This window comes from Anomaloglossus baeobatrachus, chromosome 5, assembly GCF_048569485.1.
Source record: "Anomaloglossus baeobatrachus isolate aAnoBae1 chromosome 5, aAnoBae1.hap1, whole genome shotgun sequence".
Classification (NCBI taxonomy): Eukaryota; Metazoa; Chordata; class Amphibia; order Anura; family Aromobatidae; genus Anomaloglossus; species Anomaloglossus baeobatrachus.
This window is the reverse complement of record NC_134357.1, coordinates 315,615,640-315,630,136: the sequence shown is the minus strand read 5'-3', so window position 1 is coordinate 315,630,136 and position 14,497 is coordinate 315,615,640. Positions and strand designations below refer to the sequence as shown.

Sequence of the window (14,497 nt, the reverse complement as noted above, 5' to 3'; positions counted from 1 at the left end):
AGACTAGCATACAGCATATGAAATAAGTATTGAACACGTCACCAATTTTCTAAGTAAATATATTGCTAAAGGTCCTATAGACATTAGATATTCTCACCCGATTTTGGTAACAAACCACACAGGCAAAGAAATAAACCCATAGATGTCCATAAAACATATGGATGGCATTGGTTACAGAATTTCTAAACTACTAAAGGTTTCAGTGAGCACTATTGGGGCCATAATCCGGAAGTGGAAAGAACATAATTTCACCATAAACCGGCCATGACTGGTGCTCTCTGCAAGATTTGAGACAGAGGAGGGAAGATAATTATCAGCAGATTTGTCAAGAGCAAATGACCATCTGTGGAGAGCTATATAAATATCTGGAATCAGCAGGTACAATTGTTTCAAAGAAAACAATAGGTAATGCTTTTAGCCTCCATTACCTGTATGCACGCTCACCACCCCAGACTCCATTGCTGAACAAAAAGCATGTTCAAGAACGTTTAAAATTTGCTCAACAACATTTAGACAAGTCTGTGAAACACAAGAATATAATCTAGTCAGATGAGATGAACAATTGAACTCTTTGGATGCCATAATACACACCATGTTTGGAGGCATTAATATCATACCAACAATGAAGTTTACATGTGGTAACATAATAGTGTGGGGCTCTTTTTCCAGTATACGGCACTGGCAAACATCATCTGATTAAAGGAAGGATGCATGGACAAGTGTACCATGACATAATCTGCTGCCATCTACCAGGATGATGACGATGAAATGAGGGTGAACATTTCAACAACACAATGATCCCAAACACACAGCCAAGGAAATTCTCACTTGGTTTCAGAGAAAGAAAATAAAGCTGCTAGAATGGCCCAGTCAATCACCGGACCTGAATCCAATAGATAATCTATGGAAGGAAATACATTCAGGAGAATTGTGATATTTCCATCAGATAAACACTCTTAATATTTATGGCAATAGACAAGTCGTCTTTAATGTGAAAAATAAACTAAAAAAAAAACATGGTCACTCTCACCCTGTCTTCAAGTGTTGTCATTCTCAGGGTATAACTTCTGTCAGACACTTGATCCATCTAGAGAAGGGGTCCCCAACCTTTTTTTACCTTGAGAGCCACATTCGACTTTGAAAGTTGGTCAATTTAGCAGTAGAAAACAGGAAACAAAGAATCTTCCCCATATGGATAACATAGAAAAAAAGTGACCTCTATATACAACACAATCCACTATATCAAGACCAATAATACCACATAAAGGGAGAAATACAGCCACACTGTGACCAGACAACATATTATCACCACATAGTGACTGAATAGAGCCACATAAAGGGGAGAAATAACGCCACACCGTGACCAGACAAGATATTACAACCACGTAGTGATCGAATACTGCTACATACAAGGGAGAAGTAACACCACACCGTGACCAGACAACATATTAACACCATATAGTGACTGAATACAGGCATATGTAAGGGAGAAATACTGCGACACTATGACCAGATAACAAATTACCAACACTTAGTGATCAAATACAACCATATACAAAAGAGTAATACCACCACACCATAATTAGACCACGTAGTAACCGAATATTACTACATACAAGGGATAAATACCGTATCACTACAACCAGACCACATAATGACCAAATAATACCCCACACACGAGACAAATACCACTACAACATGACCGGACCACATATTACTGCCACACAGGTACGTATAATACTACAATAATGATCATGAATAAAAACCACAATGCTAATAAAACTAATATTATCATCATTGCCATTTTACGCAGCAGCTCTGTATATAATGTACAGGTAATACAGTGATCACCAGTGACATTATACACAGGGGCTCTGTATTTAGTAGTGTGTGTGTGTGTGTGTGTGTGTGTGTGTGTGTACATGTAATACACTGTTTTACCAGTGACATCTCCAGCTGAAGTTATTGATCTTCATTTTTCCTCTTCATCTGGCTCTGACCACCATCACTTCTTCCTGGCATGATGCGACTCAGATACAGAAAATAACACACAGCCACCTATAGCTGATCTCTTCCAAAGCACATTCCACACTTTTCACCAATTTCTACACTACGGCAGACTTTTTTTCCCCCATGGAAGACAGTATCTTCAAAATTAGCTTATATTTCATCAGTAATAATGTCCCCTAAATTGTCCCTACAGTAATTATGCCACACTTTCCATGAAATAAAGACGGAAAGCACTCACCAAGCATGCGGTAAAAAAAGCTGTTTTATTCGACCATCAGGTCAGGGGGAGAGGCGTGATGGACTCGTCGAAGCGTCGGTTGTAAAGACGTGAAACGGCCATCATCCGACGGATTGTGTGTACCCACCTCCCTCACGCCTCTCACCCTGACTTGATGGTCGAATAAAACAGCTTTTTTTACCGCATACTTGGTGAGTGCCTTCCGTCTCTTTTTCATGGACTGTGTGGATTGTTTTCTATTGGAATGAGCACCGTGGCCAGTATGCCTTGGATTTTACTGCCATATTATGCGGCTATAAGTCTGGAATAAATGGATTGAGCGTTCAGCTCGCTGAATGGTGCCAGTATTTCCTCCTTCCCTTTGGATGTAATTATGCCACACTTGTCACTATAAAGCAATATTTTTTGTCCCTCATTCTTGACCCATATAGTAATTATGTCCCTCATCCTACCCACTTTTATTTAATAATGTCCCCCATCCTGGCCCCCTTTATTTAATAATGTCTGGGGAAACAAGTTAAAATAAAAGAGGTTGTTAATTGCTTCCTGTACAAATATCCCCTCACACACTGCTCCTTTCCAAAATAGCCTCACAAAGTGCCCCTTGCCATAATATCCCCCCAAAACTTGCCCTTTCTTTAATATCTCCCCCATACTACATCTCTGCATAAATTCCCCCACGTTCCTCATTATACTATGCTGCCTTTCACAATCCCCTTCCTAATTGCCTCATAATGCTCTTCATTGCTCCACACTGTCCCAATTTGCTTCATAATTTCCTCCATTGCTCCATAATATCCTAATTTGCTTCATAATTTCCCCCATTGCCCTATAATGTCCCAATCATTTTACTCCATAATGTTACCATTGCCCCAGAATGTCTCTCATTGACCCATAATGTGCCAGATTGCCTCATAATGTCCTCATTACCCCATAATGCTTCTCATTCTCCACAATGTCCCAATTTACTCTATAATGTCCTAATTTACTCTATAATGTCCCCAACAGCCCTATAATGTCTCAATTTGCTTCCTAATGTCTCCCATTTCCTCAAAATGTCACAATTTGCTCCATTATGTCCCTCATTGCCTCATAATGTCCCAGTTTACTCTGCAATGTCCCCCATTTCACCATAATGTCCCAATACACTTCATAATGTCCTTCACTGCGCTATAATTTCCTAATATGCTTCATAATGTGCCCCACTGCCCCATAATGTCCTCTGTAAAGTAACACCGCTCCTCCCCCACCACAACCCCCTCATCTAAAATTATTGTACAGGTCATCTTCGGCTCCTCTGCAGCGCTTACCTGTGCCTGCGCGTCCTCCTCTTCTCTGCAGCCCTGGCCCTGTTGATGACGGTATGTCGGTGCGGTGCTGAGGAGCTCCACTGCTGCAGTCCTGTCGCCACACTGCTCAAATGTATGTGTGAAAGAAAAACGAGCATACATTTGAATAGAGGCAGAGTCTCCAAGTACTTGACACTACATATGTGCAGGCCTAGACTCTCGCAGTGCAGCGTTAGGACCTTAAGTGAGTCACATGACTGTGATGTCACCAAAGGTCATTCCACAACTGCAGAAACTTCAGCGATAGTACAGGATTTGTACTTTCACTGAAGTTTATGATTGAAAGGCTGGCTCAGAGCGTGGGGGACCTAGATCAGCTGCCCTCTCTGCCCACCAATAACTGCCAGCCCTGAGAAACAGATGGTCCTGCATCCCTGTACATTGCCGGTGGCCGATGGCGAGCCACATGTGGCTCGAGAGTGACAGGTTGGGGACTCCTAATCTAGAGGAACTCCACATGTACTCAATAGAGGAGCTGCAGTCTAAATATCCTACTTTCATATTCCTGGTGTTTCACTACCTACAGTCTAGAAGGTACATAATAGAAGTATTGGCGTCCCTTCCTGAATGGGAGTGTAGTCCACACCTGCTTAGATGCTTTTCTAAATCTAACTCCACATCTGGCCAAATAACCACTAATTATAAATGTATCCATGTTCCTCTGGATTATGAGCAATCTCAATTCTCACTCACAAAATGGCTGAACGACGACCCTGTCTTGTCCTTTAGCACTATCCTGAAAGCTCTAGATTAAGCTCACAAATATTCTCACTCTTGTAATGAGATTAAAAATTACTCACAGATCTGTTTTAACCCCTCAGAAGGGCCATAGAATGGAATAATATGCAACCTCTGAGTGTTTCAAATGTCACTCCCCGAAGCTAATTTATACCATTGCTTGTGGTCATGCCCGGTTATCTGACCCTTCTGGGCTTGAATGTGGCAATATACTATCACATATTTGACAAATTTTGCCACCGAGGAAGCTCTATGGGCCAATTTTGGATACTTAGACCTGGAAAAATACACGTGTTCTTCAGGAGCGCGTACATTATTGCGGCAGCTGGCATTAAGGCCATTCTGCAGGCGTGGATCCATAACCAAGCCCCTCCGTTAAAGATCTTCCTAGATAAACTGGCGTTTCTGCATCAAATGGATTGGGCTGAGGCATCCCTACATAAGGAGGGGAACGAACAGTCCTTTTTTGAAACCTGGGAAAGCTTTAACTCCCTGCTACCACAACGTATTAGGAATAGTGTGGTATCAGGAGCAACTGTTATTGGGAGATCCGCCCATATAGAAATATCTTGAGGTGAACCGCTGTAGGGGAGATCTCACTGAAATGTTGGAGGTCTATTTTGTCGTCGGTGGGTCCCACACAACCCATAAAGGATGAGTACAGCATGGAATAGGAATCATAGCTACTGTCAATATGTTACTGCCCCTGGTTTTTCCCTTCCCAATCCCAGTTCTCAGTTCTTTTTCCTTTAGAGTAGAGCTTCTCTACTTGGAACATATGTCTTATCATGTAACTGTCCATGTTAAGGTAGACTGTGTGTAGTAAGGTCTACCGCTATCTCTCATTTATATATATATATATATATATACAGTTAGGTCCAGAAATATTTGGACAGTGACACAAGTTTTGTTATTTTAGCTGTTTACAAAAACATATTCAGAAATACAATGATATATATAATATGGGCTGAAAGTGCACACTCCCAGCTGCAATATGAGAGTTTTCACATCCAAATCGGAGAAAGGGTTTAGGAATCATAGCTCTGTAATGCATAGCCTCCTCTTTTTCAAGGGACCAAAAGTAATTGGACAAGGGACTCTAAGGGCTGCAATTAACTCTGAAGGCGTCTCCCTCGTTAACCTGTAATCAATGAAGTAGTTAAAAGGTCTGGGGTTGATTACAGGTGTGTGGTTTTGCATTTGGAAGCTGTTGCTGTGACCAGACAACATGCGGTCTAAGGAACTCTCAATTGAGGTGAAGCAGAACATCCTGAGGCTGAAAAAAAAAGAAAAAATCCATCAGAGAGATAGCAGACATGCTTGGAGTAGCAAAATCAACAGTCGGGTACATTCTGAGAAAAAAGGAATTGACTGGTGAGCTTGGGAACTCAAAAAGACCTGGGCGTCTACGGATGACAACAGTGGTGGATGATCGCCGCATACTTTCTTTGGTGAAGAAGAACCCGTTCACAACATCAACTGAAGTCCAGAACACTCTCAGTGAAGTAGGTGTATCTGTCTCTAAGTCAACAGTAAAGAGAAGACTCCATGAAAGTAAATACAAAGGGTTGACATCTAGATGCAAACCATTCATCAATTCCAAAAATAGACAGGCCAGAGTTAAATTTGCTGAAAAACACCTCATGAAGCCAGCTCTTTTCTGGAAAAGTATTCTATGGACAAATGAGACAAAGATCAACCTGTACCAGAATGATGGGAAGAAAAAAGTTTGGAGAAGAAAGGGAACGGCACATGATCCAAGGCACACCACATCCTCTGTAAAACATGGTGGAGGCAACGTGATGGCATGGGCATGCATGGCTTTCAATGGCACTGGGTCACTTGTGTTTATTGATGACATAACAGCAGACAAGAGTAGCCGGATGAATTCTGAAGAGTACCGGGATATACTTTCAGCCCAGATTCAGCCAAATGCCGTAAAATTGATCGGAAGGCGCTTCATAGTACAGATGGACAATGACCCCAAGCATACAGCCAAAGCTACCCAGGAGTTCATGAGTGCAAAAAAGTGGAACATTCTGCAATGGCCAAGTCAATCACCAGATCTTAACCCAATTGAGCATGCATTTCACTTGCTCAAATCCAGACTTAAGACGGAAAGACCCACAAACAAGCAAGACCTGAAGGCTGCGGCTGTAAAGGCCTGGCAAAGCATTAAGAAGGAGGAAACCCAGTGTTTGGTGATGTCCTTGGGTTCCAGACTTAAGGCAATGATTGCCTCCAAAGGATTCGCAACAAAATATTGAAAATAAAAATATTTTGTTTGGGTTTGGTTTATTTGTCCAATTACTTTTGACCTCCTAAAATATGGAGTGTTTGTTAAGAAATGTGTACAATTCCTACAATTTCTATCAGATATTTTTGTTCAAACCTTCAAATTAAATGTTACAATCTGCACTTGAATTCTGTTGTAGAGGTTTCATTTCAAATCCAATGTGGTGGCATGCAGAGCCCAACTCGCGAAAATTGTGCCACTGTCCAAATATTTCTGGACCTAACTGTATATATATATATATATATATATATATATATATACAGTTAGGTCCAGAAATATTTGGACAGTGACACAAGTTTTGTTATTTTAGCTGTTTAGAAAAACATGTTCAGAAATACAATTATATATATAATATGGGCTGAAAGTGCACACTCCCAATTGCAATATGAGAGTTTTCACATCCAAATCGGAGAAAGGGTTTAGGAATCATAGCTCTGTAATGCATAGCCTCCTCTTTTTCAAGGGACCAAAAGTAATTGGACAAGGGACTCTTAGGGGCACTTTGCACACTGCGACATCGCAGGTGCGATGTCGGTGGGGGTCAAATTGAAAATGACGCACTTCCGGCATCGCATGCGACATCGCAGTGTGTAAAGGCTGGATGATACGATTAACGAGCGCAAAAGCGTCGTAATCGTATCATCGGTATAGCGTCGGCGTAATTCATAATTACGCTGACGCAATGGTCCGATGTTGTTCCTCGCTCCTGCGGCAGCACACATCGCTGTGTGTGAAGTCGCAGGAGCGAGGAACGTCTCCTACCGGCCTCACTGCGGCTTCCGTAGGATATGCGGAAGGAAGGAGGTGGGCAGGATGTTTACATCCTGCTCATCTCCGCCCCTCCGCTCTGATTGGCCGCCTGCCGTGTGACGTCGCAGTGACGCCGCACGACCCGCCCCCTTAACAAGGAGGCGGGTCGCCGGCCACAGGGACGTCGCACGGCAGGTGAGTGTGTGTGTGAAGCTGGCGTAGCGATAACTTTCGCTACGCCAGCTATCACCACATATCGCTGCTGCGACGGGGGCGGGCACTATCGCACTCGGCATCGCAGCATCGGCCTGCGATGTCGTAGTGTGCAAAGCCCGCCTAAGGGCTGCAATTAACTCTGAAGGCGTCTCCATCGTTAACCTGTAATCAATGAAGTAGTTAAAAGTTCTGGGGTTGATTACAGGTGTTTGTAAAATGTGGAGTGTTTGTAAAGAAATGTGTACAATTCCTACAATTTCTATCAGATATTTTTGTTCAAACCTTCAAATTAAACGTTACAATCTGCACTTGAATTCTGTTGTAGAGGTTTCATTTCAAATCCAATGTGGTGGCATGCAGAGCCCAACTCGCGAAAATTGTGTCACTGTCCAAATATTTCTGGACCTAACTGTATATATATATACATATATATATATATATATATATATATATATATACATATATATATATATATATACTGTGCGCATATATATATATATATATATATATATATATATATACACAGTCATATGAAAAAGTTTGGGCACCCCTATCAATGTTAACCTTTTTTCTTTATAACAATTTGAGTTATTGCAACAGCTATTTCAGTTTCATATATCTAATAACTGATGGACTGAGTAATATTTCTGGACTGAAATGAGGTTTATTCTACTAACAGAAAATGTGCAATCTACATTTAAACAAAATTTGACCGGTGCAAAAGTATGGGCACCTCAACATAAAAGTGACATTAATATTTTGTAGATCCTCCTTTTGCAAAAATAACAGCCTCTAGTCACTTCCTGTAGCTTTTAATGAGTTCCTGGATCCTGGATGAAGGTATATTTGACCATTCCTGTTTACAAAACAATTCCAGTTCAGTTACGTTTGATGGTCGCCGAGCATGGACAGCACGCTTCAATTCATCCCACAGATTTTCAATGATATTCAGGTCTGGGGACTGGCATGGCCATTCCAGAACATTGTAATTGTTCCCCTACATGAATGCCTGAGTAGATTTGGAGCGGTGTTTTGGATCATTGTCTTGCTGAAATATCCATCCCCTGCGTAACTTCAACTTCGTCACTGATTCTTGCACATTATTGTCAAGAATCTGCTGATACTGAGTTGAATCCATGCGACCCTCAACTTTAACAAGATTCCCGGTGCCGGCATAGGCCACACAGCCCCAAAGCATGATGGAACCTCCACCAAATTTTACTGTGGGTAGCAAGTGCTTTTCTTGGAATGCCGTGTTTTTTTGCCTCCATGCATAACGCCTTTTTGTATGACCAAACAACTCAATCTTTGTTTCATCAGTCCACAGGACCTTCTTCCAAAATGTAACTGGCTTGTCCAAATGTGCTTTTGCATACCTCAGGCGACTCTGTTTGTGGCATGCTTGCAGAAATGGCTACTTTCGCATCACTCTCCCATTCAGCTTCTCCTTGTGCAACGTGCGCTGTATTGTTGACCGATGCACATTGACACCATCTGCAGCAAGATGAAGCTGCAGGTCTTTGGAGGTGGTCTGTGGATTGTCCTTGACTGTTCTCACCATTCTTTTGCTCTGCCTTTCTGATATTTTTCTTGGCCTGCCACTTCTGGGCTTAACAAGAACTGTACCTGTGTTCTTCCATTTCCTTACTATGTTCCTCACAGTGGAAACTGACAGTTTAAATCTCTGAGACAACTTTGTTATCCTCCCCATGAACAACTATGTTGAATAATCTTTGTTTTCAGATCATTTGAGAGTTGTTTTGAGGAGCCCATGATGCCACTCTTCATAGGAGATTCAAATAGGAGAACAACTTGCAAGTTTCCACCTTAAATACCTTTTCTCATGATTGGATACACCTACCTATGAAGTTCAAAGCTCAATGAGGTTACAAAACCAATTTAGTGCTTTAGTAAGTCAGTAAAAAGTAGTTAGGAGTGTTCAAATCAAGAAATTGATAAGGGTGCCCATACTTTTGCACCGGTCAAATTTTGTTTAAATGCAGATTGCACATTTTCTGTTAGTACAATAAACCTCATTTCAATCCAGAAATATTACTCAGTCCATCAGTTATTAGATATATGAAACTGAAATAGCTGTTGCAAAAACCCAAATTGTTATAAAGAAAAAAGTTAACATTAATAGGTGTGCCCAAACGTTTTCATATGACTGTATATACAGTATAGACCAAACGTTTGGACACAACTTCTCATTCAAAGAGTTTTCTTTATTTTCATGACTCTGAAAATTGTAGATTCACATTGAAGGCATCAAAACTATGAATTAACATGTGTGGAATGAAATACTTAACAAAAAATTGTGAAACAACTGAAAATATGTCTTATATTCTAGTTTCTTCAAAGTAGCCACCTTTTGCTTTGATTACTGCTTTGCACACTCTTGGCATTCTCTTGATGAGCTTCAAGAGGTAGGCACCAGAAATGGTTTTCACTTCACAGGTGTGGCCTGTCAGGTTTAATAAGTTGGATTTCCTGCCTTATAAATGGGGTTGGGACCATCAGTTGTGTTGCGCAGAAGTCTAGTGGATACACAGCTGATAGTCCTACTGAATAGACTGTTAGAATTTGTATTATGGCAAGAAAAAAGCAGCTAAGTAAAGAAAAACGAGTGGCCATCATTACTTTAAGAAATGAAGGTCAGTCAGTCCGAAAATTTGGGAAAACTTTGAAAGTGTCCCCAAGTGCATTGGCAAAAACTATCAAACGCTGCAAAGAAACTGGCTCACATGAGGACCGCCCCAGGAAAGGAAGACCAAGAGTCACCTCTGCTGTGGAGGATAAGTTTATCATAGTCACAAGCCTCAGAAATCGCAGGTTAAGAGCAGCTCAGATTAGAGACCAGGTCAATACCACAGAGTTTAGCAGCAGACACATCTCTAGAACAACTGTTAAGAGGAGAATTTGTGCAGCAGGCCTTCATGGTAAAATAGCTGCTAGGTAACCACTGCCAAAGACAGGCAACAAGCAGAAGAGACTTGTTTGAGCTAAAGAACACAAGGAATGGACATTAGACCAGTGGAAATCTGTTCTTTGGTCTGATGAGTCCAAATTTGAGATCTTTGGATCCAACCACCGTGTCTTTGTGCAACGCAGAAAAGGTGAACGGATGGACTCTACATGCCTGGTTCGCACCGTGAAGCATGGAGGAGGAGGTGTGATGGTGTGAGGGTGTTTTGCTGGTTACGCTGTTGGGGATTTATTCAAAATTGAAGGCATACTGAACCAGAATGGGTACCACAGCATCTTGCAGCGGCATGCTTTTCCATCCGGTTTGCGTTTAGTTGGACCATCAATTAATTTTCAACAGGACAATGACCCCAAACACACCTCCAGGCTGTGTAAGGGCTATTTAACTAAGAAGGAGAGTGATGGGGTGCTACGCCAGATGACCTGGCCTCCACAGTCACCAGACCTGAACCCAATTGAGATGGTTTGCGGGTGAGCTGGACTGCAGAGTGAAGGCAAAAGGGCCAACAAGTGCTAAACATCTCTGGGAACTCCTTCAAGACTGTTGGAAGACCATTTCTAGTGACTACCTCTTGAAGCTCATGAAGAGAATGCCAAGAGTGTGCAAAGCAGTAATCAAAGCAAGAGGTGGCTACTTTGAAGAACCTAGAATATAAGACATATTTTCAGTTTCACACTTTTTTGTTAAGTATTTCATTCCACATTTGTTAATTCATAGTTTTGATGCCTTCAATGTGAATGTACAATTTTCAGAGTCATGAAAATAAAGAAAACTCGTTGAATGAGAAAGTGTGTCCCAACGTTTGGTCTGCTCTGTATATATATATATATATATATATATATATAAAAAAATATATATATATATATATATATATATATATATACACACATATATATACACACACAACAAGATTCATCAGTTGTTTTTACACTAACTGTTATGGAGGACGGGCCACTTTCTGGTATGAAAGCTGGCAAATGTATATAACGGCACTTTGTACACTAGCCCCTGGCATACACTCTCATGGATCAGCATATACTGTGCATCTATAATATTAATGTGATTATCCACATGGAAAAATATGTTTAGGTGTGTTTTAAGTTTATACAACTAACTCGTATACAGTATGTCTTCATTAATAAGTGGTGCAAGCTTTACTAATGAAAGCATATACGAGTTAGTACCTTAAATCCTACAAAAAAAATGTACAACACTAAACTTGAAGTTACAAATAGAGCTCTATTTAGATAAAAATGCATGTTAAAACACATTGTTAAAAGTGGGAAATCAGCAGTACCTGTCACAGAGCCTGGCAGTTTCACCTTCAGTTTGGGGTCGTCAGTGCTCTTTGTGAAGGGGGCTGGCTGGCTGGCTCATTTCCATAGCTAAGCCATGGCTTTCTATGTCTTGCTGTGTGATACTAACATCTGTGTGCAGTACACTGTTTATTGTCCTACTGTTCTCATACAATGTAATAATGCATGCAAAAACAAACAAAAAAGATAGCAAGCTGACTTTTTCACTTATGGATTGTTTTTATTGCAGGTCCTGTATTTGTAGTGCAGTGGTTATTTGATGAGGCCCAACTGACAGTGGACAATGTCCATTTGAGTGGGCAACCAGTCCAGGAAAACCAGTGGAACTATATTCAGAACTTGGGTCGTGAGCTGCGTAACACCTTGAAGGATGTGGGGTACATATCCAAAATGATCTTGACTTCTGCTTGTGACTATTGTACAGGAGGCTTCTGCGAAGTTCACTGATGGTGTCCTTTCTCCCTGTAGGGCCTGCTTTGCACCTGCTTGTCTGTCTCATGAAGTCATCACAAGGAGGTAAGTCTCAAAACTTCCTTTTCCTTGGTCTTCAAGGAAAATTTGTGGTTTTAGCTGAAGATCTGGCACAGACTGATTTGCTTGCCAACAGTCAAACTATACCAGTCTCATAGCATTTTAATGTGGTACAATTTGGTAAAATTTAGGTGAAGAACGTAAAGTTTGTATAACTAAACCTGAATCCTGGTTCATGAAAAATGTTCAAGATCTGCTTGATGTCAGTGAATTTATTATCTCTTTATTCAGAAGATGAAAACCTCTATTCTTATGCTGGGTTCACACATAGCGACGCAGCAGCGATCACGACGGGCGACTTTACCTTATCAGGATCGCTGCTGCGTCGTTACATGGTCACTGGTGAGCTGTCAAACAGGCAGGTCTCACCAGCGACCAGTGATCAGCCCCCAGCCAGCAGCGACGGGCGGAAGCGGTGCTGCACTTGGTAACTAAGGTAAATATCGGGTAACCAAGGGTGTGGTTACCCGATATTTACATTGGTTACCAGCGCACACCGCTTAGCGCTAGCTCCCTGCACGCCAGAGTACACATCGGGTTAATAAGCAAACCCTTGCTTATTTACCCGATGTGTATTCTGGCGTGCAGGGAGCCGGCAGCACAGGCAGCGTTAGAGCGGCGTACGCTGGTAACAAAGGTAAATATCGGGTAACCAAGGAAAGGGCTTCCCTTGGTTATCCGATGTTTACCTTGGTTACAGCTTACCGCAGGCTGCCAGAAGCCAGAAAAAAATGAAGCAGGACATTCAGCAACGAGCAACGACCTCGCAGCATGGGCCAGCTCGTTGCTGGATGTCACACACAGCGACATCAACGGGACGTCACTGCTACGTCACAGAAAATGGTGACATAGCAGCGACGTTGTTGTCGCCGTCGCTGTGTGTGACACCACCTTTACAGCTGAAAGGTTGCTACAGTTGTGTACATACTATACAATCTTATGGACCTACAGGCTGATAAAGTTTGCCTTGACTGATACATTGTAGCTGGCTATCTGAGAAGACGAGATCAACGTGCTTGGCTCACACAGGATTGTGTTTTAATTTGAATACAACTGTAGAAAACTCTGAAAATTTGCTTAGATACTTCTTTTAAACAATATACAATCATTAAATGGGAACATTATTCATTTACTGTATATCCAGACATGAAGAGGGATTTAGTTACATAAAACTGGTCAAATCAATTTATACTTCTCTTATAATAAAACAATTAATATTTGGGTTTGTATCATTAAAAAGAATCTGTCAGTCGGGAGGGGGGTTGGGATTTGAGGAAATACATTATCTGTAATTTTGTAGTTTAACAGAATCATAATATTTTGTATTATATGATTATTGATTATCTATTTTTGTTATTAAAAACTAATTAAAAGAAAGGTTAAAAAAAAAAAAAAAAAAGAATCTGTCAGCAGAATTTACCTCTCTCCCCCCTAAGATATTTATGTGCATGTAACTTTTTGAAAGAGAAGTCCAACAATACCTTTTACACAGCCTCTAGTGATAAGTGAAATTCCATCGAACATCATGGGTGCTTGAGCGATGTACTGGAGACAGGGGTGTCACAATCCCGATTGGTTAAATGTAGCTCGTCCCCGAGCTACAGGACACCCAGAGGTTTATTTTGTTTTAACTGAAAGAAAAGGAAAATAAATTTTTTAATTTAACAGTTTCTCATCCCACACAGGGGAGGCACATCACTTAAACGGTGCATAAAAACTCTCAGAGTTCATATTTATAAAAACCATGGGAACGCTACCGGTTGTAGCGGTAGCCGATGGCTCAGCCTACTTTGCTGCAGCCCCTTCCTGCAACAGTCCATTCCCATTGTCCCTCTCCCTTCAACCTGCCACCCAAACAACCTGTATATCCCGGTTCCCTGTGACGGCATTGAAGTCCTGGAGGTGTTAAATACAACTCTGGTGGGCGCACGGGGCGCAACTATATACAATAGCACAAGTTTGTGCTGGCTGGTACCAGTCCCGCAGCCATGGACCATATTACTTAGCAACAAAAATAGAACAGGGTCCATGCACTAGGTGCAAACTGTAAATCAGATGAGGTACTTG

The 14,497-nt window shown here is 41.4% G+C and overlaps 1 protein-coding gene across 2 annotated transcripts in view; it reads left to right on the top strand.

Moving 5' to 3' along the window:
• Positions 1–14,497, top strand: part of NOTUM (notum, palmitoleoyl-protein carboxylesterase) — a 158,560-nt gene that overhangs the window by 125,261 nt on the left and 18,802 nt on the right. For both annotated transcript variants that reach the window (XR_012754070.1, XM_075347519.1), the window contains exons 10-11: positions 12,129–12,276; positions 12,368–12,415. Coding sequence is in view for 1 of the 2 variants with exons in the window: in XM_075347519.1 (XP_075203634.1) it covers positions 12,129–12,276; positions 12,368–12,415 (196 nt within the window). In the remaining variant the exon portion in view is untranslated. The remainder of the gene's footprint in view (positions 1–12,128; positions 12,277–12,367; positions 12,416–14,497) is intronic.